Source organism: Arvicanthis niloticus, chromosome 16 (genome assembly GCF_011762505.2).
Source record: "Arvicanthis niloticus isolate mArvNil1 chromosome 16, mArvNil1.pat.X, whole genome shotgun sequence".
Taxonomy (NCBI): Eukaryota; Metazoa; Chordata; class Mammalia; order Rodentia; family Muridae; genus Arvicanthis; species Arvicanthis niloticus.
The window spans coordinates 6,418,677-6,446,128 of record NC_047673.1 but is presented as its reverse complement, the minus strand read 5'-3'; the positions used below and the strand labels follow the sequence as shown (position 1 = coordinate 6,446,128).

At 44.7% G+C, this 27,452-nt stretch overlaps 1 protein-coding gene across 5 annotated transcripts; it reads left to right on the top strand.

Moving 5' to 3' along the window:
* Positions 1–152: 152 nt before the first annotated feature.
* On the top strand, positions 153–23,236 carry Ankrd10 (ankyrin repeat domain 10). 5 transcript variants are annotated; one of them, XM_034520992.2, is made up of 7 exons: positions 153–562; positions 2,847–2,999; positions 5,910–6,001; positions 14,044–14,155; positions 15,126–15,361; positions 18,875–18,970; positions 21,829–23,236. In XM_034520992.2, the coding sequence occupies exons 3-7, from the start codon at positions 5,986–5,988 to the stop codon at positions 22,290–22,292; spliced, it is 924 nt and encodes a 307-aa protein (XP_034376883.1). In that variant the 5' UTR covers positions 153–562; positions 2,847–2,999; positions 5,910–5,985; the 3' UTR covers positions 22,293–23,236. The 5 variants fall into 5 exon arrangements, with proteins under 5 accessions (XP_034376883.1, XP_034376882.1, XP_076769921.1 ...); XM_076913806.1 differs by lacking the exon at positions 153–562 and adding an exon at positions 1,892–2,305; XM_034520991.2 differs by lacking the exon at positions 14,044–14,155 and having other exon boundaries at positions 159–562.
* The last annotated feature ends 4,216 nt before the right edge of the window (positions 23,237–27,452 follow it).

Sequence of the window (27,452 nt, the reverse complement as noted above, 5' to 3'; positions counted from 1 at the left end):
GGCAGCGGTCAGGCCCCACCTTGTCCAGGCGCAGGCTCCGCCCCGGAGCGCAGGCTCCGCCTACTTACGCCTGGCTCTTTAAGCATTGCCCTATCAGTGCCACCTTGTCCACGAGCAGGCCACGCCCTACCCCGGGCGTCAGCCTGAACACCAGCCGCCGGAGGGAGCGGCCTATCAGGCCCCACCCTGTGGAGGTGCAGGCTCCGCCCCGGCTCCCAGGTCCCGCCCTCAGTGCTCGCCGCGCTCGGATGCGGGTGGGACGCGGCAGCAGCTCTCCTGTTCTTTGTGTTCGAGTGGCGGCAGACTCGCAGGCCTTCTCCGGCACATCCCTCTTGCCGATCAGTCGCGAGCTTCCCGGCGACCCATGATGTCGGCGGGTGTGGAGGCAGGCTTCTCCAGCGAGGAGCTGCTGTCGCTCCGCTTCCCGCTGCACCGCGCCTGCCGCGACGGGGACCTGGTCGCGCTCTGTTCGCTGCTGCCGCACACGCCGCGCGCTCACCTGGCCGCTGAGGACTCCTTCTACGGCTGGACGCCCGTGCACTGGGCCGCGCATTTCGGCAAGGTGGGCGCGGGCACTTTAAGGCGCCATTTTCCGCGTGGTGTTCTGTTAGGGTCAGAGCGCACCCCACCGCGCCTGGAGAGCGCGGTCAGCTGCACCAGCGCACCCCCTGAGGGTTCTAGGGCGCATGTGCGGCAAAGCGCGGTCTGCGACCCAGGGAGTGGGGGCGCGGAAGCTGCTCCGGCGCCCTGGGCGCCTCGAGGGGTTCAAGGCGCATGTGCGGCGGCGGGCGACTCAGGACCTGGGGGGCGCAGGGAGCGCTGGGAGGCGGGGCGGAAATGGGGTCTGTCTCGCCAGCTGCCCGAAGGATCCAGGGCGCATGTGCACACTTGTGGCTGTTTGGAGCGGGGCGGGCAGACTGCAGTTAGGCGGTTTGTGCGGAGGCCGCTCGGCTTTGGGGAATCGTGTAGAAGGTTACTGATTGTGGCGAAGAGGGAACCGAGAGCCTCGTGTTCCTGTCTGATGGAAACCGGGTGCAGGGCGCCCATAAGACACGAAGGGATGGGCGCTGCCCTCGCAGGCGGGGGTGTCAAGGCTGCACCTTTCGTGGGCGACGGCGAGGGCGCAGCCAGGCCTACCGGCCCCCTCTTCTCAACCGGGCCGCCCTGTGTTAGCTGCGCTAATTGGCCCTATCATCCTAGTGTTGAAAGGTAGCATGCGCCGGGCGGTGGTGGCGCACGCCTTTAATCTCAGCACTTGGGAAGCAGAGGCAGGCGGATTTCTGAGTTCGAGGACATCCAGGATTACACAGAGAAACCCTGTCTCGAAAAACAAAAAAAAAAAAAAAAAAAAAAAAAAGAAAGGTAGCATGCAGTTGGGTGCAGGTAGTCGCTGGGAATCCACCTCTCGTGGTCGCCATAGTAGTTATCTGCAGACAGAAGTGTTTCTGCGCCATAAAGCGGCAAACATCACGTTGTACTGTTTACCAGAATTTGATCTAAAGCTAAAGGGTTTTTTTTTTTTTTCACTTATACGGAGAACGAGTTGTAGACTTGACTTTGGAGAGAGACCAGTATTGTAGCTGAGGCCAGGACGTTGTTTTTGAGCTTTCCTATCAGAAACTTGGATGGTCCTTAAGATGTGGGACCATCTTGGAAACCCGTCTAACTATTAGGGAACACTCTTAGAGCCAAAAGGCCGAGCCTCTCTCCCCTCCTGTAGGTTCCCAGCATGTTTTCCTCAGGATGTACCTACCAGTGATGCTCAGGTTACCCAGTCATTTCTTACTTATTAAGAAATTAAATATTAAGTCTTACTTATTTCTGAAAGACTGGCCATTGTGAAGGCTACCTACCTTGCTTGTACAAGATGCCCCATTAAAAGTACCCTCCACAATTCTGAATCCAGTTTCCTAGGTTGAACATGGCATAGCTAACAGGTTCAAATCCTGGGAACTCTCCAAGTTAAAGGTTAACTAACTGCTTTTCACTTGACACCTGTCCGTCTTACTGCCACTTTGTACTTGTGCTTTTCCCTTGGGAAATCTCACCAGCCATTACTTTCTAACAGTTTTAAAAATCTGCTCACTGCCGGCTGTGCAAGTTTTGTAGCCTGCCAATCAGTAAAAACTCACAGAAGTGTTTATTGAAGTGACCTGTCCTCTGTAAGGACAAGCATATACTAGCTTGGAGAGACAGATAGGAGGTTCGGGCGCTGTTTGTTCTCAGGAATTGCGCACAACAAAACACAGCTTCTTCACAGCCTTGTGGTCAGTTGAGAAACAGACAGTCCAAAATTGGAGAACAAGTAAGTACCAAAAAAATTCCTGGCCACAGTGTAGGCACGCGTTGAATGTGGTGGAGTCATAACCAGCCGCCAGCACAGCGGGACCTGGCTGTATCTTGTCTGTGCTTGCCAGTCTTGGAGTTAGTCACCTACTGGGTGAGCTCAGCTGTGTGACTCTATTATTATAGTTATTTATTTATTTATTTTGCATACTTTTCTTTCTGTTCAGTTTTTAAAGGCTGAGAACATGATAGAGAATGAGCTTTGGGGCCATTCTGTGTGGTGGGGTTGTGCATTGTATTTAAGGACAGTTTTTACAGCCTGCCAATCACTTTCCATGAATGTGAAAGCCTTGCTAGGTTTTTGTGTCTGTGTTTTAAGAACACTCCACTCAGCATAAATGTTTTTAAAGTTGCTTAGTGATTGGAGAAAAATTAGCTTATTGTCGGAAAGTAATGGTAACAAGAATAGCATGTGACTGTTGGAGATTGAGACTGTGGACTATTAGACTGTTACTTGGTATACTGACGAGTACTGTTTGTCCTCCCCCCTGTGTTTGAAGTTGGAGTGCTTAATCCAGTTGGTAAGAGCGGGAGCCTCGCTGAATGTCTCCACCACCCGCTATGCCCAGACCCCAGCCCACATTGCTGCTTTTGGAGGACATCCTCAGTGTCTGGTCTGGCTGATCCAAGCTGGGGCCAACATTAACAAACCGGTAAGAAGGCCTTTGCTTGTTTTTCCCAGTTACAGTTATTCATGTGATACTGCTTTAAATTGGGCCCTTAATTAGAGTTGAATGTCTTTACCTGAGGTGAACTGGAATCTGTTCCTTCAGTTACTTGTGACTAATAAGCCCTTTCCTCTGGAGGCATGCATTCAGTTTATAGAGTGCTTTTACCTGTTATGTGGCTCACTCAGATCTGATTTGATGATTTGCCCAAGGTCACAGCTGATAATAGAAGGCTGTTGGCCCACAGCCCAGATTTCCTGGCTCCAAGCTCACTGCTGCCTTAACTTTACTGATACTGTAGAAACACATCCAGACATCCAAAAGAATGGCTTGTATCAGCCTTGGGCTGGGTTTGCCCTCACATACAAGTTGGGTGTGGATTGTGTCTGGTTGGTTGTAACTAGGTTTTATTAAGCAGGAACAGCCCAAGGCACAGAGATAATAGTATTTACCAGACATTTAAAAAAGTAAATAGAAGCTAAGGATAGGTGGGCTGGGAGGGTAGAGCATGTACAGCATGAGTGAGGGCCTAAGTTCAGCCCCAGCACCAGGCAGGGTGCTGGATTCTCTGATCTCAACCCTGATAGGGGTCAGATCTTCTGTATTAGTGAAGAAAAGTTATCTGGCCTTGCCTCCTGAGCCATTTAAGTGGGGCACTGTTTGGTCATGTCTTGGGACTGTAAATTTTAAAGTATCAGTTGTCCTCCCTGCAGCTGGCCAATTGGGGTGAGGTGGCAGGCTCTGGTTGTTTGTATAAGGCGTCATAAGTCATTGCAACAGGGTGTCTAGTTAGGCTCTGTCTGCTGGAAAGTGTGAAGTCTTGTAGGTTTTGGTCTTATTCAGTTTTGCCTTTTTGTCCCTACAGATTGGGAATCTGTTTGTTGGTTGGTTTTATAAACTAAGGTACTATGTCTGCTCTGGGATTTCTGGTGCCTCTTCCCATTTTCTTTCCCACCTCCCAGAGTCTATGGTGGTTCTAGACTCTTACTGCTCACCACTGGGTACTTTAGAAATGTAATGGAAACTGGAGCACCATTTAGGGAGTTTCTGTGTTCTCTTGATTGAAAGCTGCTTCCACATATACCTTCTTGAGGTGTATAGATCACAAAGCAAGGGCTAGGTAGTCCTGCCTTATTCTCCATCTTTTGAGAAATTGTTTCTCGTGTTCCAAAATTACTGTAAGTTTTTTTTTTTTTTCTTTTGAACTATTTTGCACAATCTCATTTAAATTTGTTAGCTTTCTGCAGAGTGTGTGTGTCTGGTATTGAATATGCTCGCGTGGGTATTTGCAGGTGGGTGCGTGTGTGTGGGGCCAGAGGTCAGTGTTGGGTGTTTTCCGCAATTTACGCCCAACCTCACTCTTGAGAATTGTTTCTCACTGAAGCTGGGCCTCTTCAGTCTGACTAGGTATTTTCTGTACAGAAACATCTTCCCAGCCAATTTGTGTAGTTTTTGTTTCTTCCATTTTTCTTTAAAAAGGTAGTTTGACCAGATGTGGTGGCACACGCCTTTAATCCCAGTGTTAGGTGGAGGCTGGTGGATGGAACTATGTGAGTTCAAGGCTTCCCTGGTCTATGCAGCAAGTTCCAAGACCTGGAGAGATATGCAGTAGAGAGGTCCCCATCTCCAGTGAACGGGGGAAATGAAGGCAGCTTGTTTTCGGTTTTGTTTTTAATGTCTGAGTTCACTAGGTAGCTCCTGGAGAGTCATGTGCCTTGCTGCTTGCTTGCTTGCTTGCTTGCTTGCTTGCTTGCTTGCTTGCTTTTTTTTTTTTAAGCAACTTTTTTCCTGACTTTACCCTTGTATCATTTTTAAGTCCATTTGGAGCCATTTGGAACCCTTGTTTAAATAAGCGGACACCTCTCTCTGTCCTGAGCTGTCAGCAGTCCAGCCTGGTTCTGTTTTCTTGTGTGATGATGTGCACTAGGAAGGACCTTGGGCATTTGCTAAATTTATGAATGACGCTTTCCCAGGGCCACCACTGTGCATTTGCCCCACCCTTTTTAATCACAGCCAACTGCTGTTCCCAGGAACCTTAAAGGGGGTGAGGGTTGGGGAGGTCCGTTCGTTAGTGTACAAGCAGCACTCTCCCTCAGGTTCCTACACAGACAGTGGTCGGACCTGAGTCTGCCCCCCCTTGCTCACTTTCTTCTGATTGCACTCACTGCTTTGGTTCTTACAACCCAGAAGCATCACACTAGAATGGTCTTCTCATTAAAACAGTATGAACAAGTTCATCTTCTGTTTTTTTAAATGACTATTGCACTCTGCAGTGCTCACTTCCTTTTGTTGGCCTTTGTGCCTCCGTGTGTTTGCCAAGCTGAAGGTCTGCTGGGCTACTAAGACTCCCCTCCCTAGCTGAGGTTTTTCCTTCTCTTTACTCCATCCTGGCTTGATCATCTTTTCTAACATGTGGTTCCAATTCGACATAGAGAGTTGAAGACTCGTTGGTGTTTTACTGGTATCAGCACCATAGAAGCTATAGGGGGGGTAGATGGGAAGTTGAACTTTAGGTTGCTTGTGCTTTCTCTTACTCTGTTTTAATGTGAATTGTTTTTACTAGTCATAAGCTAGTTATTTTGAGTTTCTATTCGACACATTTTTGCCAAGCTTCAGGATAAAATGATTAGTAAATCAGCATTACTGGCACTCACACGCCGTCAATACTGGACATCTCCCAGGTCTTCCTTCTTCAATATCTTGTAGGTAAATGTTGTGGGCAGTATGTCCTGCTGCCTGGCTTCCAGCTTCCTTTTTTACTGGTGCACTATGTTCTATTCCACTTTAGATTTTGCTCACACTGCTTTATTTCAAGGATAGAGCAAGACTTTGTGGATTCTCTGCTTCTCACTGTAAACGTGTGGTAAGCCTGAACATATGCATTCTGTTTTTCAGGACTGTGAGGGGGAAACTCCCATTCACAAGGCGGCCCGCTCAGGGAGCCTGGAGTGCATCAGTGCCCTGGTAGGGAATGGGGCTCACACCGAGTAAGTGTCTTCAATTATCCCCCCACTTAGAGATATAGTCAAGATATTGTATCCAGAAGGAGGGTTGATAGCAGGGAAAGCATTGAAAGTCTTTATTTCTAAAATGAGCAGTAGAGTTGGGCCTGTTGGGTCAGGTGTTGGTGAGGACCTTGTGTTAGAGTGACCACTAGCAGGCGCAGGCTTCATTCTGCCATAGCTCAGAGTGAGTCATCAGAGTGGAATGAGAAGAACAGTCCGTCCATTAGATGTTACTGACTGTGCCACTAAGTAATCGTGTCACTGTGGCAAGTCTTCACACTTGGTTTGCTGGGCTCTAATTTCAGACGCGGGGAGGGGTTGGATTAGAGGCGACTTGGTGCTTTTGCAGGTCCCTCTGGCTCTCAGCCTTGACCATTTCTGAGTTGGGTTTTCCTTGGCAATGAGAGGCTTCCTATAAAGTCTCCTTTGACCTAATGATTGATAAGCTTCTAGTAACCTGGAGCTGCACACATGGAGACCTGGAGCCTTTGATGCCGAGGGCTGAGTTTAGATTCACCTTTAGTGGATTTCCATGAGCTGAAGTCCTTCTCTTAGTGCTGATGTGTGGCCGTGTTAGTTCAGAAACGTGGTCCTGTGTGGATGTCAGCTAGCCAGGGCATTATATGTTTATTCAGGTGGTGTATTCATTTGTTTAACTTGTTTTACATTGTAAAAATTTTCTTCTGCAGTTCACAGCATTAACAAATGGATGCAGTTTTTCACTCCTAAAATGTTGAGTGTAAGCTATAGAGAGCTGTAATAACCAAAATAACTGATAATACCAGCTTTTAAATCTTTACTGTAACTTAACGAGTAATTCATAAAAAAAATATTTAATTAGAAATCACTTTATTCTAACAGGAAATGTGAAAATGAAGACTTTGGATGAAATAAGACCCACAAAACTTAGTTTAACCCTTTGGTTTCCATTTTGTTATTCTGACTTCATATTACAGTAAATTCTAAACAGTAGTAGTAAAACCATGTATGTTAGATCATGTCTGTCCAGAGCTCAGCTTAGCCACTTTCTTACCTTCGGTTTCCTTCTTTATTGCCAAGTTTTGCCATTACCTTGGGCTTGGGTATTTATTGTAACTATTGTAACTATGGCCTGTTGCCCAAGCATGCTAGCACATGACAGTAATCCAAGCACCCAGGAGGCTGAGACAGGAGTGGACCTTTGAGGCATACTTGTTAACATCTGAGCCCCTTGTAACTTACATTTAGCTGGGAGGTAAGGTAATAGAAAATCAACCTGATAATGTGAATATGTATTATATAATCTTAAAACATTTGAGTCTCAATTTCTTTAAAGTTGTAGAATCAGTTTTATTCTCTGTATTTATATTTAAAGAGTTAAACCTTTAATAACAAGCTTTAATTATAAATACAGTCATATAACAATTGATTAATTATCATTTAAGGAAATAATGGACAATTAAAGTTGGGTTTTTTAAATAGTTTACTTTTTTCTAAATTATATTTTAATTGGTCCTGAATATTTACTTGCAAAGATGTTTTAATTTTAATGGGTAGCTTAATCCTTTGAGCCATTAAATATCTGTCACTGTGTCCTTTTTTTTTTCCTTTGAGTAGGTATCTTAAAGGAGTCTCTTATTTACAATTCTATCCTTGGTTACAGGACCCTCAAATGTCTCTTTTCTACCAGGTGTGGCTGAGCATGGCCTCGAGTGCCAGTCTGTCCCCCATCTCAGTACAGGAGCCACCCCCTCGAGATTCTGCATTATGGTGACTGTCCTGGACTGAGCTCTCACATTTTTGGGGGAAGAGAATTTAGCTTGAACTACCTAGGCAAAAGCAATTCTTAAAGTAGAAGTCTTTGGCCTGGATTTAGAACACAAGTAGTCATTATTTATTGCTATTGTATATGTGGTTATTCGGTTTATAATCTAGAAAATGTTGCATTTTCCAGTAAGCTAAATTGAAAACTGCTTCTTGGTGTCTATTCTGCACAGTTTTATAAATTATCCTGTTTAGTCTGTCTTCATAGGCAGTTTGACTCCTCCCAGATAGCAGTGCCTAGGTCTGCCGTCCCTGTAATGGTGCTTACATGGCCAGATAGAGTCCCAGCACATGATAGGTCTTTTTTCCCCAAAGACCAAAGGTTTACATTAGTTTACATATTTAAAGTCACTTAATATATTTTCCATTTCAGAATGGGTCGTAATTGTTAATTCATTTTATAATCTATAATATTTAGGAAATTAAAAACTTTCCTTCTGTGAATAGGTTAAAAGCTGCCTCATACTGCTATTTTTAAATAATTACTTTGCTTTTTTAATTCCTACTCTGCTTTTTATATATCTGCTACATTAAAGTGGCCAAAGACTAAAGTTGTGCTTTTTTTGGTCATCAGGTAGATGAGGGTAACTGTCTGTGGCTAGAATGGTTTGTTATGTGACTGACTTGTTAATGTAGGTTGCAACTGTAAGATAACACATTTCAGCAGCTGTGCATCGTATTAAATTTTCTAGCACCACACGTGAGTATGTTGACAGACTTTTTTGTTTTCTTCTCTTAATTTAAATCTTGAGTTTTGGTGCCAAGTTATCTTTCCACATGAGCTCTGCTTCAGGCTTCTGGTACTGTCAGTGCTTGTCATTGTCACACTGAAGTCCAGGTACACAGGGTCAGATCTCAGTAATGTGGGCACACATGATGTCTGTGTACTCAAAGGAACTCAGCTGTTTCAGCATGGTGAGTTGTGGTGGTTCTTGACTTCTTTACCTGTGCTGGCTGCTGACTCTGCTCTGAGAGTCTGAGTAGTAGAAGGGCGTGCCCCAGCACAGGAGAGCCGCTCAGTTCCTCTGCTGAGAGAGGAACAATAGAAGTGTGATTACTGTGATTTTTGCAAAAAGACAAAAATTTGCTATTCATGATTAAAGTCTTTTAGCATTTTAGGTAACTTTATTTTCTTGAGGAAAAGAATTCTTCTAAGTCCACCTGATACTAAAATAGTATTTGTTTTTCCCTCTGGGTAGAATCAAGGTCCACACACATGCAGGCATATTGTGCTTTTTTTCTGATTCAGTCTCATGATGTGGAAGGCAGGGCTGATACCAATCTTCTTCTCTTTAGACCATGACTTCATTAGAAGTTGTGTGTTTTATGGTAGATGTAGTGGGCAACCTTTGACATGTATATTGTTAACCCAAGAGCAAGTGGCCTTTGCCTACTGTTGATTGACAGCTGAAGAAGCAGCAGTGGGTGGGGATAACTAGAGCCTGTGGTTCATTGTAAGGAGGCTGCTTCACCAGTGTGGAGATGAGCCCAGTTGTCTCTTGACAGAAGTGGCAGTAGACCACAGTTGCAGGCTACTGTGTTAGGCTTTTATACTTATGAAGCAGGTGTATTGGCTCCACCTGAGAGGCAGGGCTATCACCAGGACGAACACATGGCACGAACACATTTATTTAATGTGTTATGTCAGAAGCTCACTTACAACTTTTTCAGGACAAAACAAGATTTACTGTGTTAGCCATTCACTTCTGATGCTGAAGGTTAACTCATCTTGATGATCCTGTCCTTGAGAACAGTGACCCTGTCAGATGTCAGCATTGTCACTGAGTTCTCTCTGCCCTCCCGGCTGCCCCTTCTCTGATTGTCCCTACCACAGATTCTCTGCTCTTGCTGCTGCCTTTTCCTCCATCCAGGAACTGCAGGGTGGAGGCAGCTGTGTGGGTCTGCCTACAGGCAGAAGCAGTCAATGTATGACAGGACCCCAGAGGTGACAGACATATCTTAAATTACTTTATTAATAACTTAAATAAGAATTAAAGTTCACTATTTCTTTACCTGTTTTTATATCAAATTAGTGCTTTAAAAACAAACCAACAACTTCCAAATACCAATTTTCTCTCTGTTAAATCATACTGGAACATGCTAAGTCTCTTAATGCATGCAGACATAGTTGTGATTGACTTGCAATGTTAAGCATCCTCGGTAATGTTGAACTTGAAATGAAAACTTGGCACCAAATTTATTCAGGTAGAAACTTTTTAAAAATAGTTTCTTCCTGTTGTTACCTGAAGAATGCATTGATGAAAGTCTTCATGATAATGTGTTTGGATACCAAAGGGTTAAAAATACACTTGTATTTCTTTTACTGCAATAACAGATGTTTGCTAATGTTTTATCTGTACAAATGGACATTTTAGTAAATGTTTTTATTTTTACCTTTTTTTAATGATTCCATTTATTTGCTTATTCCCATCTAGGAATAGTTACTAATGTATTTGCGATACAGCATACAAATTTTAAAGTAACCAGAATCGTGAGTTGACGGTTTTTAGTCCATACTGTTAAACTTTTGTTGAAATAATTGATATAAATTGGCTTCATGCTAAAGTTACTAGAGGTAACTCTTAAAGTCAGCACGAGAACAGTCAAGGTGGCCGGCCGCACACAGTGGCTTAGCTCTGGCTGCTCCTGCACCTCATGTGTGTGTATGTATTTTTAATCCAGTGTTGCCTGCAAGTGTGATCCCTTATGACTGATGTTTCCTGTGTATGAACCATGCCCGTTTTAAGTCACGCAGAAGATTCTGAATCTGTAAAAACTACACGTGTCAATGTTTTACAGCTACGTAATTCGAATTGACTTGGTTTTTTCAAGTAATCCTAGAAAGGGGGAGCATTCACATAGAACCTGCTGAAACTGCCACAGGTGCTTCTCCGAAACCTTACGGTTGTGGCATTGAATGTTCAGTATGGCTTCCCTTCTGCACACAAGCATACTGTTGAGGTATTTGTTGCGGTGATTGGTTTTAATGCTAATCTAGGAATTCAGATATAGATTCTTTAGATTTGCATGCTTTGCTTACCCTAATTTATGATATCTACCTTTTTATTTGTAAACTAACAATAGCTAAATTCAGATCAGAATTTTAACAGAAATATTATTTATATAAAATTGTGGTTATTTTTTATTGTCACATGGCATTAGCACAAAGAAAATATTATAATGGTGATGTGACACCTTGAGTTCTGAAAACTAGATATTTTCTGATCTGGGATTATTACTTTAATTAAAGGAAACACTCATTGGAACGGCTTCTCTATTCTGGTATTGTGACACTGTAAGTGGAAAATCAAAGGGGTAGCTGGTCTTTGTGACAATCAGTTCTAAAGTTCCTTGGGAGTAATTTTTGTGTAAGTTAAATTACCGCCCCATTTAAAATATTCTTAGAGAAAATTGTATTAGATGACACTTTGGTTCATTTTTGCCACTTTGGCAAAACACTTAATTTGTAGCTCCCACGTGCTAGTTCCCTGATTCAGAAAGATTAGCAGGAGGGCTCAGTGGCTTAGAGCTTGCCTAGTGTGCTCTAAGAGCAAACCTAAGCTCTTAGTGCTGCTGAGGATAACCTGTCCAGAAAACTGTTGTCTTCTTCCTGGGAGCTCACAGAGTAGGGACTGGCATGCAGGAGCAGCATTGTTTGCCGCAGACTGAGCTCAGCAGCGTGGAAGACTTCCTTCTCAAAGTTGCTTTCAGAGTCTTCAACAAGACTAGAAGTTTTAATAGACTCCCTGGTATAGTATTTTTATATGGGTATTAGGACCAGAGAGAGTAGACAAGATTATTCTCTAAAACTTTAGCCATTTCTCCCAAGTAATTTATGTCTATTGATAGATACTTCTTTAGAGTCTGTGTCTATAGGTCCTAGTTATTCATAAAACACTTGGTAAATGTTGGTGAATCACAGGCTGGAGGGGTGGACTGTTAGCAAGCACTTGACCCAAAGTAAAGTAGACATGGAGGTTGTAAATGAGCTGTCTGATTCATTCATGTGCCTGCCTCCCATGGAACTTTAGAAACTAGGATGGGAAAGGTGAAAGTACCTTCTTAAACTGGGAGCACTGCATAGAGGTCAGAGGTCAGTTAACTTGGAGTCTTCAAGCGTTCTACCCAAGATCACTGTCTGACCTGTTAAAACACGGAAGTTGAAATGCTAGCTAGTAAAATAAGCAGATGCAAAACCAGAATTTTAAGACCCCAGCTTCTTTCATTAAAAATTAGTATTTTGATGACTAAGGGTGTAACTCAAAAGGTAGAGTGCTTATTGTTGTGTGGCCCAGGATTTCATCCCCAACACTGCAAAAAAAAAAAAAGAAAAAGAAAAAAAACAAACAAACCATGTTTTGAGGAGATATATGTTAGCAGTTATTCTAATTTTGATATGGAAGCCCGTATACTTGTCAGAATCTTGTAAATTACTAAGTTATTAAACGTAGCTTGAGGCCTTGAGCAGCTCTTGATCTGTGTGTTCCCTGAATTGGCTGCTCCCTGCTAATGAGCTCGGGCCTCTCACCCAGGGAGAGAGTGCAAATGGTGAGTGGGGATCAGCAAGAGAGGAAGCGGTGGGACATCAGGACAGAAGACAAGTAGAGAAGTAGAAGACAAGTAGAGGTGGTGGCTGTGTACCAGCATCATCAAACAGGCCCTTCGGCTTGAGACGGTAACACAAGACACCATGCTAGAATCAGAAGGGGCTCCACATTCCTGTTGTTCTCTGCTAATACCACAAGGTACTGCCACTTAAAATGAGCAAACTTGTTGCCTCTACAGGCACTGTGTAGCACAGATTCTAATGTATCCAGTACACTTTGTAGAATTTTTTTGTTTCTCATTCATATTTACTTCCAGTCCTTGAAAATTAGAGGCTCAGCCTGACTCCTGGCTCTGCCTGCTGCTGCACAGGACCTGGTGGCTCTCTTTTTTAGCTTCTTAAGTTTGAAGGTGAGGGCCTTTAAACATGTTAGCTCTGGTGTAGAGGAAATCTCCAGTGTTGACACAACATGGTCATCCTGGTGTAGGGGACAGAGCTGTCAGCCCACTAGAGTTGATAGTGATTTCCTAGCGCATTTACTTTCCTTACTGTTGAACGTTGGCCTCTTGTCTCTGTATCTTTGATTTTTGGTAAAGAAGACCATATTCATCTTTAGAACGTTATTTGGGGACTAGTGAGATGGTCCAGTGAGCTCAGTTCCTAGAACCCATACAATGAAAGAAGACAATCTGTAACAAGTTGTCTTCCGATCTCCACACATAGGCCATAATACACATGTATGTACACACACAAGTGTAACAGTAAAGGTGAATCATTATAAATTTTGTCTGTATGTTGCTCTTGATTCTTTCAGATTCTGAGGAAGTTTACATCTATCACATAGCAGTTTGCTTCTGGAAAAACTGGACATGTCTAGACCGAGACTGTCTTTACTCTGCTGTCTGATAAGCTCCACATACTTATAAGACCCATAAGATCTGTGGCTGGGTGGGGCACTCAGTACATGTATGTCATGTTCTAATGACAAATGGGCTTTGTTTTTGCCAGGTGTTAACTCTTGTTTCCTTTTAATTTATATGTCAGTAAAGAAGCTGGAATGACTACATCAGAGTTCCATAGTGATGAAGTCTTCATATCAGCTTTAGTTTCTACTGGTCTTAATACATGATTGCTTTTTATTAAGAAAGTGCTGCTGATTTCTGGGATTCCAAGTCTTGCCTCTTTGTATCTCGTTGAGTTGGACTTGAGGGCTAGGAAGATAACTCAGTCAATACAGTGCTTATTATGCAAGCGTCAAGACCCAAGTTTGGATCCCTAGATACTGGGAAGACAGGGAGATCATACAGCTCACTGGCCAGCCATATCAGTTAGTTCCAGGTTCAGTGGGAGACCCTGTCTGCGAAAACAAGATGGAGAGAGATTGAAGACAGTCAACCTTTAACACATGCACACCAACACTACACCCACGTGCACCACACACACAAACTGGACTTGAGTCTGTCTTTCAGACACATTTCACACCCCCCCCCCTTTTTTTTTTTTTTAAAGTAGATATGTTTAATGAGTATCTAAAACTTTCTGAAGCTGAAGCCTCGTGCATGTGACTGCTGACTGGAAAATTGAGTACAAGGCTGTGATTACCCTTGTAAACCATTATCTGTCCCCGAGTTTATAGTTATTTTTAAGTTTGTTTGTTTGTTTGTTGCCTTAACAGTAACCCTAACAAGCGCAAGCATCAGGGTTTGGATTGCTCATCTCTCTGATACAAAGCGAGGCCTTCATTTCATCACGTCTTGGTTGGGCGTGCAGAATAGCTGGCTGAATAGGTATGGAAGCTCTCCTCACCATTGTTCTATCCAGAACCAGTTGTGAGCCCGAAACGTACAGTGCTGCTTCCCTGCAGCTTTGCTCTCAGAGCACCACCTTAACACCTCTGCTTGCCTTGTGAGGGAGCTTTGACAGGATGCCTTTCATTCCCTCAGTTTTCTGTTTCCTCTTGTTTACAAATTAAGCTGTTTCCTGTTCAGCTCTTTGGCATAAACTCTCTCAGTACGTCTCTCTGGCATCGGTGACTGACTTTTTAGTATTATCACCAAACAACACATAAGTTCCTTTTGGTGAGTAGGCCTCAGCCTAGGGACTGAGTTCCTGTGGCAGTGCTGCAGGGTTTTCAGAGAAATGTCCACCCAGGCACTGTAGGATGCCAACATGGTTCACGTCTGCAAACCTCCTGTGCAGGACAAGTCTGTTGAAATGTAATCGCCTTGTCTCAGATAGGGACAGTGGCAGCTCACTTTGTCAGGATACCTTCTGAACTTCCACTTAGAGTGTCACATATCAGCCAAAACTCTGGCTTGTTGCTAAGCTGTGACTTTGCATTCAGGGAGCCACTTGCTATGAATGCCATGGACAATGTTGTCAGTACATGCTGTTTGTAGTCATTTATTCAAGCTAAAGGATGGGCTTTAGAGTTAGGTGCAGGCAGCACAGAATCTGTGTCAGGTAAAGTCTGAAGATAGAATAAATTTAGACTCTTCAGACTAATGTAAGACATAGCTTTGAGAAGTCAAACAGGAAGATGCCTTTTAAGTTTAGTATATTGATTTTTTTTTTAACTGTCTTCCAAATCAAATATATGCAGGAGAAGTTAGTTACAGACCAGGCTGATTAACTGCTCCCTTAATGAAGATTTGCTGTAGATCTGTTATGGCCTTCAGATAGTTTAGTCAGCTTGGCAGGAGCAGACACCAGGGTCGAGTGCTGTAGGATGTAATTCATTGTTTTTGTGTTGTGCAGCCTGAGAAATGCCAGTGGCCTGACAGCAGCAGACATTGCACAAACCCAGGGTTTCCAAGAGTGCACCCAGTTTCTCTTGAGCCTCCAGAACCATCAAATGAGCCGTTTCTGTCATAATGGCGCCTTGAGTGGAGGTCATGAGAACATACTTCCCAATCACACTACCCTGGGAACAAATCGAAAGAGATGCTTAGAAGACTCAGAATCTTTGGGAGTGAAGAAACCTCGAACCAGAGGTGAGACCTTTTGGTGGTGGGAAAAGGCAAGGGTCGTACCCTTTTTTGTGACTAAAAGCAACTTTGAGAGGCATCTTGTACCAAGTAAGTAACTGGAGAATCCTGTGTGGGGACATTGAGAAACTACCCTGGGTCACACTGTAAGATGGACTGCTTGTCAGAGAGGGAAATGTAGAAACACTCCTTCATGAGTCTGCCCCAGCAGAACACCATCCAACACAGCTGGCTCTCCACAGAACCCTTAAGTTTCCACTTCAGAGATCATCATATATAATTCTAGAATTCCAAGCCAGAATGGAACAAATCTAATATGGAAGTTTGATCTGTTTCTTTATATAGACCCAAATTTTCTATATGCTTATTAAGGTTATTTTTAGCCAAGTGAAAACAATGGCTTCCATTTTTGTCGACATGTTTTGTGCCTATGTGTAGGTATGTGCATGTAAATGCAGGTACTTCAAGAGGTCACAAGGATGTCAGATTGCCCTAGAGTCAAATTGCCCTTACAAACCCAAGCAGAAGAAACATGGGTCACTGAGATATTCACAGGCCCCTTTCTTAAATGTAGCTTAAATGGCTTCGTCAGCAATGACAGAATACAAGTACAAACACCTGCGGCATGAAGGTGTGATGGTGCACATATGGGATCCAAACACAGTGTCCTTAGGATTGGGAGAGATCAATTTAATCCTGTGGTTTAAAAGGTAGATGATAGTTATGGTGACTGTTTGCAGCCCGATGAGCAGCTGTGCATAGGCGGGAGTAAATAGAGCCTGTGTAAAGTCATGTCAGCCAAGATCTGTCTTCCCAGACACTAGATAAGATGCTACGCAGTGGCATATGGAAGAATTTTACCTCCTCCTTCAGCCAGGCTGGATCGGTGGGCTTCAGTTGGAGAGAGAGCCAAGCCTTACTAGGGTGGTGGGCTCCTCTGCCCCGTGCTGGTATAGCTCCATCCTTGTTTTGCTGCACCCCCAGGCCTGTTTGAGATCAACTATCTTTTTAGGTTTTTCGAGACAGGGTTTCTCTGTGTAGTCCTGGCTGTCTGGAACTCACTCTGTAGACCAGGCTGGCCTTGAACTCAGAAATCCACCTGCCTCTGCCTCCCAAGTGCTTGGATTAAAGGTGTGTGCCACCACTGCCTGGCTGAGATCAACAATCTTTGATGGTACTAATACTCATAAAAAAAAAAAAAAAAAAAAAAAAAAAGAGTTACCTTCCTGTGTTTTATTTTTCTTGGCTGGTGTGTCAGCTTCATTCTATGATAAGGAAACTGCCCTAGGTGTTGGGCATCAAGAATGAAAAGCTTGTCCCTGTTCTCCTGGGGATTTGTGGCTACAAGTAGAGAAAATGCCCTTCATATTTATTTGTTGGGTATTTTTATTTTGGGGACAGAGTTTCACTATGTGGTCTGGCTGCCCTCAGACTCATGATTCTCCTGTCTCAGCCTTCTGAGTGCTTGAGAATATAAATGGCACCCCACATCTGTGTTTCTAGTCAATAGGTGCAGAGTTATTTAATCTACTTCTCTGAGGTGTGAACTTACACAAAAACAACCTGTCGTTGCCACTTTATATGAGGCCTGTTGAGATACTGAGTATGGGTCTGGCCCTAGCAGCTGTGTTTAAAGAATACTTGGGTTTGATTAGGTAGAGCTAGTAGGATGGAGATGAACCTTGAAGCCTGGCTTCGATGTCCTCAGGTCCTAATGGGAAATATCACATGGGGAGCATTGTTACCTGTTCAGCTGGGTACTCGGCCCCTCGAGCTCCCGACATAGGAGATTGATTGTTGCTGTTGCCCTTGACTTTACAGAGTAGAGCCAGTTCTGTACTGAGCTCCTACTAAGCTGGGTCTTGAGCAATTTAAAGCAGCTTCATGTGAGGACAACTTGCTGTCATCTAGTTCAGATGTCCTGCTGAAAACTGCTTTGGGTCTCACACTGCTGCAGACTCAGTTAGGTTCTCATTTTGTCTCTGGCACTTTAGGTTTCGTGAGCATCTTTGGGGAGGAAAGAGGGACGGCATCAGTAATTGGGAAAGACCCTTGTGCCTCCACTGAGACAGGTTACAGCTACAGGTTCAGTTCTTCTGTTACGAAAACTACTTTGAACGCTGAGTGCTTTATTTGTATTCTTTGACCCAGAAATAATAGTAGGTATTTATAAAAGAAGTGTTAACAAAGGTGAGCTTATGAGTGTTGTAAATGTGCAGAAGGGAGGCACCCCAAACTGAGAACAACTTCGCTGCCTAAGGTGTCTGTAGCCAACAGTAAGTAAAAGATTGTGGTGGGAGCACATACCTTTAATCCTAGCACGGAGTCAGAGGCAGGCAAATCTTTTTGAGTTCAAGCCCAGCTTAGTCTAGAGTGAGTTCCAGGACAGCCAGGGCTGCTATACAGAGAAACCCTGTCTCAAACAAAAACAAAAACAAAAAACAAAAAAGACTCTTTTGAAGTAGTTGACATAGAAGATAAATACCCCTTGCTGTCCCTTCCTACTAGACCCCCCCAAGTAGTCGTGTGTGTGTGTGTGTGTGTGTGTGTGTGTGGTGTGTAAATGTAAATTCTGCATGCGAGAGAAGCAGTATTTGTTTCGGTGTCTGGCTTATTTTATTTAGCATGATGCATAGTTCATAAATTCCCTGCACATGACATTTCAGTCTCTCTTTTTTTTTTTTTTTTCCTTCTTCTTTTGATTGATTGATTGGTACAGACTACCCAGACTCTGATTTCACTCTTTATGCTTGAAAATCAGACTGGAGTATGTGCCAGTGAAGCGATGTGTAGTAGCAGTTCTTGGAACCATTTTTATTTTCAAAGGAAAAAACCCATTCTTACTAAAATTAGAGGCCATTTGTTAGAGAGAGGAGCTGGTCCTAGCTGAGAGAGGGTTGTTTGGCACAGGTGAGAGGACAGAGTGTTGTCACCTGTACACTTGCACCCTTGGGCACAGAGTGGCGGCCTAAGCAAGGGAGACAATGTGGCAGCAGCTCCTCCTTTCTCCCATGTCAGACTGTCTGTCTGCCTGTGTGCCTTCAGTTTGCTGTTAGGGAGCTCAGGGCAGACATTGCTGGGAGGAGGGGCCTGTGGACAGGCTGCGCTTGAATGGGACCCTAGTATTTTAAATGTCAAGATTGCTTTGAATGCTTCACATTAGGAATTGTATTGAGTAAGTTTCATTAAACTTACTTGTGGGGTGGGCAGGCAGGAAAGCTTAGAATTATCTGCAGGTTAGGCAACTCTTTGTGTTCCCAAAAGAACCATCTGATATAACTCTTGCCATCAGAAAAATGAGCAAAAATCTGGAATTTGTGACTTTGAGCTCAAATTGCATGCTTAAACATTTTTTATTGTAAAAAGTAATTTCACAATAATATAAAAGTTTATTAGTGATCTTTGCTTCTTTAAATTATTTGACAGTTGTAAAGCTTGTAGTATAGATAAAAGTGGATGCAAAGCATGTCTTTGATATCTTTATGGACACAGAGATCTAAAACCTTGTTTCCTATGCAGTTCCAAGTCTGGATCACACCATGCCTCTAGCAAATGGTGAGGCTGAAGACGACGCCGACAGAATGCATGTGGACAGAGAGTTTGCAACTGTATCAGGTGGGACTGGACAGTTTCCTGTTAGCTGCAACAACACCCCCGTGGTGGAAGACACCAAACAACAGGAGAGTGGTTCTTTTGGACCTAAAGAAATAGAGATATATACTGTTTCAGCAATGCAAACCCCTTGTCGTTGCAAGAATCAGTATGCTTACTATTTCTGAGCTCTTAAACTTTGCACTTTCTTGTCCAGTGTCTTGAAAAAATGGTTCTACTATAATTTACATTTTTTGGCACTTGTACAGATGCAAGATTTAGCACATTTGGTAAATTCTGTTGCTATGAAAACTAGCACAGTCTCCCTGTTTGATTTGAAGCTGTTACATGACGTGCCTTGCTTGTTTCTCATGATGTCTACAGTGAAGGAAGGTTTCCTGACGTGGCTCCGCACGCACTGTTGCTCACACTCTGAAGGTGAACAACTCACTGTAAATGTCCAGCAGGCAGACAGCTCACTGTAATGCTGGCAGCTGTGAGGGCGCTGGCCCTGGCTTGTGACCCACTCAAGATAGATTTGGGATATCTGCCCCATGCTCTTGGTTGCTTTGGTGTCTAGCATTCCCTTGAAGACTGTTAAAATACTGACCATTTTCTGCAGTGTTTTACCTGTTACAGTGTCCAGCATACTACAATATCACCCTTAATAGTTCCAAAGTCAAAGGAGCTGAGTTCTCCTAGACAGACTTAGGATCTGGCCCGTGCCTTCTCTCCATTCTTTAGATGAACATAAAAATGTTCGTTGTGGTGTCTTTCTGTTCATTTCTTCCCTGGGAGTGAAAGGTCACCTATGTGTTTCCAAACCCACAGAGTATTCTCCAGCCCAGGACATGCTCTGCACAGTGGTGGGTGGTGCTAGCTTTGGGCAAAACCCATGAACAGTTTGCTCAGAGAGAGCATACATTTAACAACAGGGTTCTGTCAGCAGATGCTGCTTTGCCTAACAAAGGAGAAGTGACAAAATCCAGAGCCTCTCCTTTATGGGGACAGCCTTGTTCCCTCCCTGGTAAGGCTGGATCAGCTCTGCACTCTCCTTGTGTTAGCAGCCAGGCCTTCGCTGAGCTTATGAGTAGGCTTTTCTTTCAAGCCAGGCCTCCCTGGGTATCAGAAGGCCGTGTGGGCCCTCTGGTGTTTCCAGTACTGTCTGACTGAAGAAACATGTTGGGACTCCCTAGAGATTCATACCAATTCCTTGTGGGAAATAGCACCTGTGTCCACGGAAAGCCTGTGGAGACAGCTGCCACTGTCCTGAGATGTGCACAGAAATAAGGCACTCCTCCTTAAAAGCTGTGAGGTGACTCCATCTTTTAATGTCCCCCACTTGAGACCATTGCGGTCTCATCATCAGGCTGCCCAAGAGTGTGGCTTCTAACCGAGCTCAGCATGGCCACCTGTACCCAGTGCTTTATTGAGTGGCTTCTGTCCACAGCTGAGTAAGTAGGTCTGGAGGGGAGTTGGATGAGCAGCCTGTCTGTCACTGCGAGTCTCCAGCTTCTGCTCTTGAGGTGTCAGTACAGAGACCTAGACAAGGCTAGGCTGCATGCCTTTGATTTTGAGATGACGTAGGGAAACTGATACACTTCAACTGTGCACTAAATGGGAAAATACTGTCTGCACATTGATTGCTTCAATTCATCATGCTATTTATGAGTTATCACCTAAAAAGGTAATTTATACTTTATTTTGGGGAAAATAATAATATACTTTTCTCCATTGAGAATATCTTGGGGTTTTGTTTTTGTTTTGTTTTAATTTTAGGTTTTGTCCCTGGTCCCTGAAGTGCACCTTTTCTAATACTGGATTGTTTAAAGAGAAACACTGTAATTTTAGGTGAAAAATGTCCCCGAACATGTTCCAGTTGCTAAGTTATGATTACTAATGATTTTGGGGAAATTGATTGGAAGGATCTGGAAGTTTTGTTTGCCTAGTAACCACAGTTCATGACTGCAGGACACAGGGACAGTTGGTGTGCTGGACATGGGTCTTCCTCCATGAGCCACTAGAACTCAGCTTGTGTAGAATTAGTGTCATGGCTTCTCTTAGCCAGAGCAGTGAGATAAAATTTAATATTACCAAGCAAGAGTTAGTAGTGTTGTGAGTTCCCGAGAGCATCAACAGTAATTCTCTGTTTCTAATCCTGGGTTCCCACATGTCTTGTAATGGGATTTTTTTTTCCTGTATTGTGTTATCTTGTCAGTGGACTTTTAGATTTGTGCACTAAATCAGTCACTTTTCAGCGTAGATGGCTTCTGAAAATAACTGGTTGTGAGACCTTGGCTCTTGTGGTCACTGTTGATCTGGGTTCAGTAGGAACCTCTCAGAACTGCTCTTGACTGAACACTCAGACGAGCCGCTGGTGTAGGCAGTCCTGCCCGCGGCTCCATCTGTGCAGTGACAGTGTGCTGAGACAGCAGCACTTCCTGTAGTGGTTGTGTCTATGCTTCATGCACTGGAAGCGTACCAGGTGGCATGCCTGCTGGGACTTCCTCAGTAGGTCTGCTTCATTTGTCTCTCCCTCCTTGCCTAGAAAAGTTCTGTCTTAAGAGTCTGTGTGCCCTTGGGTTCTGATGGACCCTCCCAGGAGTGACTTAAATTGTCCTTTGAGGGTCAATATCTACTGCTCTGTGTCTACTTCTGATGACAGCTTGCCTTTCAGAGCTCTCTCCAAGGCTACTGAAATACATATATTTATACTTCTAAATCTGCCTGTGTGGCCTTGAAAGGGGAACCTGTTTGTTCAGAAGAAAACCATAAGCAACAGAACACAAATCAAAGTCTTTATAACTGTGGCAAAATGAACGTGCTAGTTTCTCCTTCCCCATTGGTCTGCGTTTTGGTGACAGGTGTATTTCTTAATGCAGATATGAAACACAGTAGCTCCGTGTTGAATACATTGACAAATGGAAGTGTCATCAATGGACATTTGGACTTCCCCTGCGCGACCCAGCTCAATGGGATGGAGAGCAGGAGTGACCCGTGCTTAACAGGATCTAATGGAATTAGCAGTGGACAGCCATTTCCCAGTGCCCAGGGTGCTGTCGCTGCTAATGGGACTGAGGAGACAGAAAGAACCATGGGCGTTAACCCCGAGATGTGTGGGTCTCTCCATCTCAACGGGAGCCCAAGTAGCTGTGTGGCCAGCAGGCCGTCCTGGGTGGGGGACATAGGGGAGAGCTTGCACTATGGACACTACCATGGGTTTGGGGACACTGCTGAGAGCATCCCTGAGCTGAGCAGCGTGCTGGAGCACTCAAGCTGTGTGCGGGTGGAACAGCGTTACGATAGCGCTGTCCTGGGCACTATGCAGCTGCACCACGGCTCCTGAGCCGAAGGCTCCCTCAGTTCCTCTGCAGTACCAGCTTGAGGAAGTTGCACAGCCTGTGCTGTAGGTGCCTCAGCTTTCTCAGAGAGAGTCCTTGGAGTCATTCTGCATAGTTTTCCGTGTGTGCTGCTGCCTGCATAGACATTTCTTATGGGTGGCAGGCCTCCTGCAAGGCATACTTTGGAGGGCTCTCTTGTTTGACACCAGCCTTTCCCCCCCCCCCCTCTTCACGTCACGAGACATTGCCACCTTTGATGAGGACAGTTTGGACATAGTTTCTTATTGCTCACCTTCACTGTTTGCTGTAGCACTCCTGAGAACACAGCTACTCCCTGTGCAAGGGGCACCCTTACAGCAGTGGTACGCAGCCACCCCAGGAAGGGAACTGTCCTTTGTGTCTTCACTGAAACCACTGCAGGTGCGCTCAGTGGTCAGGGGTGAGATGGCCCCTTCCCTCCCTGTGTAGACTGCTGCCTGTGTTTCCTGAGCAGCAGCCTCTGCCCAGGATGGATCAAGGTTTGTCGTTTTCACTCCACATTTATATTTGATCTCTAGACTTTTTTACCACAGACAATGGTTTTCTTCGCATACAGTGGACGTTGCTGTTTGTAGGAACTGTCGGGTCAGAATATTTTACTATGGTGACCTATTTTTTTTGTTACTGTTTTTTGAGGTTTTCTGCTTAAATATATATACCACTATATATCCAGTTAACGCAGAGAACTTTGGGTTTCTCTTATTAAAGCTGCATTAAATTCATGGTTTTATAGAAATTAGCTTTTGTTTAGGCAACTAGTGGTTATACTGCAGATACCCAATGACTTCTGATTTTTGTAATAACTATTGGTGCAGATGAACTGTGAGATGACAAAGCCAATGTTTTAAGAGTGTACTAGCATTTTGTTTTCAGACTGTTCTTTACAAGTTGAATAAAAAAGAAAACTCACTGCTATGTCTCTGAAGCCTGCTTTGTAGGTGGGATTCAGGAGGTACATGGTGGAAAGAGGTTTGGCATTAGGTTGTGTTTTGCTTTCAAGGTTTGTCTTCATGCCCCATGTAATGGGTTTGCTAACACACTCAGCTTTGTGCCCCTTGTTTTACTGAGACTCACATGAAGAGTGTGACCACTCTCCAGGGTCCAAGAAGCTGCCTACATGGCTGACGTGAAGCTGGGGAACCGTTCCCCGTGAGCTATGTCCTGGAATATCAGACACTTGATACAGATAGATTCAGCAAGTTCATGTGGAACACAAAGAGTGCTATAAAGACAGAAATGTGTGACCCATCTTGAGAATTGTTTGACACAATAAGACTCTTACAAAAGAAAATACTTAACTGGGGCTGGCTTACAGTTTCCGAAGTTTAGTCCATTACCATCTTGGTAGGAGACATGGTGGCATTCGAGCAGATGTGCTGGAGAACAAGCCGGGAGTTCATCTCGATCTGTAGGCAACAGGAGAGTGCGTACCACTCTGGGTGGAACTTGAGCATAGGAGACGTCAAAGCCCATCTTCACAGTGCCGCACTTCCTCCAACAAGGCCACAGATGCTAATAGTGCCACTCCTATGGGGCAAGCATTCAAACACATGGACGAACCTATGGTGGCTATACCTATTCAAACCGTTATACATGTCAACAAGTAACTTCATCTTCCTCAGCCCTGGCACCATCTCCTGTGTCTGCTGACCTGAGCACTGGTTATTTCCTATTTCAGGTTTTCTTGCCGTCCTCCATATCAGAGGAACAGAAAGCACCTGAATGTCCACTGAAATTCGCATCTTTTGTTCCATAGGTCAGGTTTTTAAAAATTTTTATTGAGAATTTAATGCAATATATTGATCATATTCATTCATCCCCCTGAATCCTTCCCTAAACCCTAGATCTACTCATACAACAGGTGACTTCCCACATTGTACCGCCTTTATACTCCTGGGTTTGGAGTTATCTACTGGAGTGTGGTCAACCTTTAAAAGCCAGTGTCCTGCCAGGTGGTGGTGGCGCACGCCTTTAATCCCAGCACTTGGGAGGCAGAGGCAGGCGGATTTCTGAGTTCGAGGCCAGCCTGGTCTACAGAGTGAGTTCCAGGACAGCCAGGGCTACACAGAGAAACCCTGTGTCAAAAAAGAACAAAAAAGCCAGTGTCCTTATCTTCATTGTGTTAAAAGATTTCAAGCACTTTAACTGGTCCCTCCTGGGATCAGAGAGCAGGACCTGACACTCATACGCTCCTTTCTAACCTCACAAGTGGGAGTCACTTCCCTTTAGTTGGGTTAGTGAATCTGTCAAACTGTACCAGCAAACCAAGCGCTAGGTCCACCTGGGTACATACTGTAGTGAGGCATTGTGCACAAGCCAGGTGTGCCATTGCAAGCTTAAATCTAGAATCCATTGAAGTACAAGTTCAAAGTCAGCCTGGGCTAGGAAACCAGTAAAGCTTTTCGCTTTATAGAAACCTTATGCAAACAGCTTCTCTAAGTAGCCAGTCTGACAGACACAGCTGTCATTTCTGCACATAGTTAACCCATCTGCCAACAGCTGGCCCCAAAACAGGAGGTACCTCCTTGGCTGGGTCTAGCAGAGGAGCTAGAAGCAACTGCAAATGAAAAAAGCCATTGGGGAAAGCAACTGCCCAGAGCCTGACTGGCTTCCAGGAGCTGGATGTCACCGCTCCGTCTGAGCGCATAGTGGGAACTTGTCTGCCAGATGAGGATAAGCCGGAGGATGACAGAAACAGGCTGAGGCCCTTGAATCTCTGGGTGTACAGGACTGCATCCAGGTGCCTTCCCTCTCCATGATGCCTTCTCAAAGGGGAGACACAGGAAACAATACCCTTGTGCCAAGTCGGGTGAGCACTCGGCCATTAACCAGACAGCCTGCTGCCGGCGCCAATCCATGGGGACACCCCTGCCTCCTTTGGATGAAACAGTCAAATTCAAGATCAGCAAAAGATTGACACGGAACATCCAAAACCAGGCTGAGGGTTGTGCTGTGACGGTTGTACTCGGATGGTTGTATTGGGAGGGTGTGACCAGGGTGGACACAGTATGAGACACACAGAGCCATAGAGGGTAGAGGGGTGGTTTTTACCCAGTCCCATGTCCCTTTGGACAGAGATGACACTCATTTTCTCATGAAGAAAGACTTGGGCACAGACCCAGCTCTCCAGCATCTCCTGTAGCTTGAGTCAAATCCCCCCCCCCCCTTAAGGGGAGACAGGCTTCCACGCAAGGGGAAAAGGCAGAGCTGACCTGAGTAGACCCCTTGCTCCTGCCTGACCCCTTCTGTCCCATGCTGAAGTTAGGCCATTGGCTGTCCAAGTGTGCCCGGTGACAACTGGGGTCAGGTGTGCCTCATTGGCTTCTTAGCCCTCTCAGGAGGGTGCCTGGCCTCTTGGGATACCTGCTCTGTCCCCACGAGAGGCTATGTGAGGAGATGTCACACTGAGGGAATGCCACAGTACAGTAGATGATTGTGGGTCAGGGAGCCTGCTGGACACAGGAGGCAAGTCCAGCAGCGTGGGAGAACAGCATGGTGTCACTGTGCTGCTGGGAAGCATACCTGTAGGACTCAGTTATGTGGTTGTGTGTAATATGATCGCTCCTCACAAAAACTACCTGGGAAGAAAATATTTGAACTATTCAAGTTACTGGTTCCTGTACAAATGCTGTTTCTGCTACTCCTCCCCTCCTCCCCTTCTCTCTGTGCTCCCCCTCCTTCTCCTCCTCTTCCTCTTCCTCTTATTGCTTCTCTATATTTATCTATTACTTATATGTATTATTTATCACATGCACACACATGCCACAGTACATGCGTGAAGGTCAGAGGACAACTTAAAGGAGCTGATTCTCCAAGAAGGTTTTCGGAGGTGGAACTTGGGTTTTCAGGCTCTGTGGCAGGTACCTTTTACCCCATCGAGCCACCCATATAACTCTTTACTGTGACAGTGGTGGAGGCAGCCATGGACCTGCCCAAACACCCAGCAATATCTAATGTACCCAGAGGCACATGAGCCAAGGCTGGCTTTTGAGCAACCTGTGGAACACGATGCACTGAAGGTGGTGCCCAGGTGCTGTCAGGATGGAAGCATCATGTTTGTGGAGTATATTGGGATGGCTGAGTCAAATTTTAGAGGTGTAGTAATTTTCTAAACTAGAAAATTAAAAGCCCTGTTAATGGAATTATGCAGCTGTGGTGGTTTGTATATGCTTGGCCCAGGGGGTGGCACTATTAGAAGGTGTGGCCTTACTGGAATAGCTGTGACCCTGTTGGAATAGATGTAGCCTTGTTAGAGTAGGTGTGTCACTATGGGCATGGGCTTTAAGACCCTCACCCTAGCTGCCTGAAAGCCAGTATTCTCTAGCAGCCTTCAGATGAAGATGTAGAACTCTCAGCTCCTCCTGCACCATGCCTGCCTGGACACTGCCGTGCTCCCACCGTGATGATAATAGTCTGAACCTCTGAACCTGTAAGCCAGCCCCAATTAAATGTCCTTTATTAGACTTGCCTTAGTCATGGTGTCTGTCCACAGCAGGAAAACCCTAAGACAGCTACATTTATAAGTGCTGTGTAGCTCAGACTAATAAAAAGTATGGCGCTGATCTTTGCATCTCAACTCTGGGAACAGATCGTCGGACAGAGGCAGACTTGGAGGGTGAGGATGGGACACTTTCTCGCATGTGAAGGGACTAGAAAGGGAATCAGGATGAGGGGACAGCATACGTAATGAGAAAATATAATCAGAGCCTTGAATACAAGTATAAAAATGTCACACAAAGCCCATGGCATGTGCGATTAATGTGAGCTGAGAATAAAATGTCTAATATGGGAAACACAGATAAAAATACATAATAAAAAAAAGCAAATCAGAAATAAACATAATTCACGTTGGCACGGCAAATGTATTCCTGAGTGCTGTGTATATAGAGTGAAATAAAATGGAATGACTTTTAACCAAGTGTCCACAGTGCCCAGGAGTAATAACAACCCAGTAAGGGTGGGCACACAGTAGACAAATTAATACAGCTCAGAGTATTACCATCTCTAGTATCCAGTAAACGTGAAGATTTACAATGTGGGTCAGCAAAATGACTGGGAAGGTAACGGTGCTTGCTGGCAAGCTGAGCTTCACCCCAGGCCCCACATGGTAGAAGGAGAAAACTAAC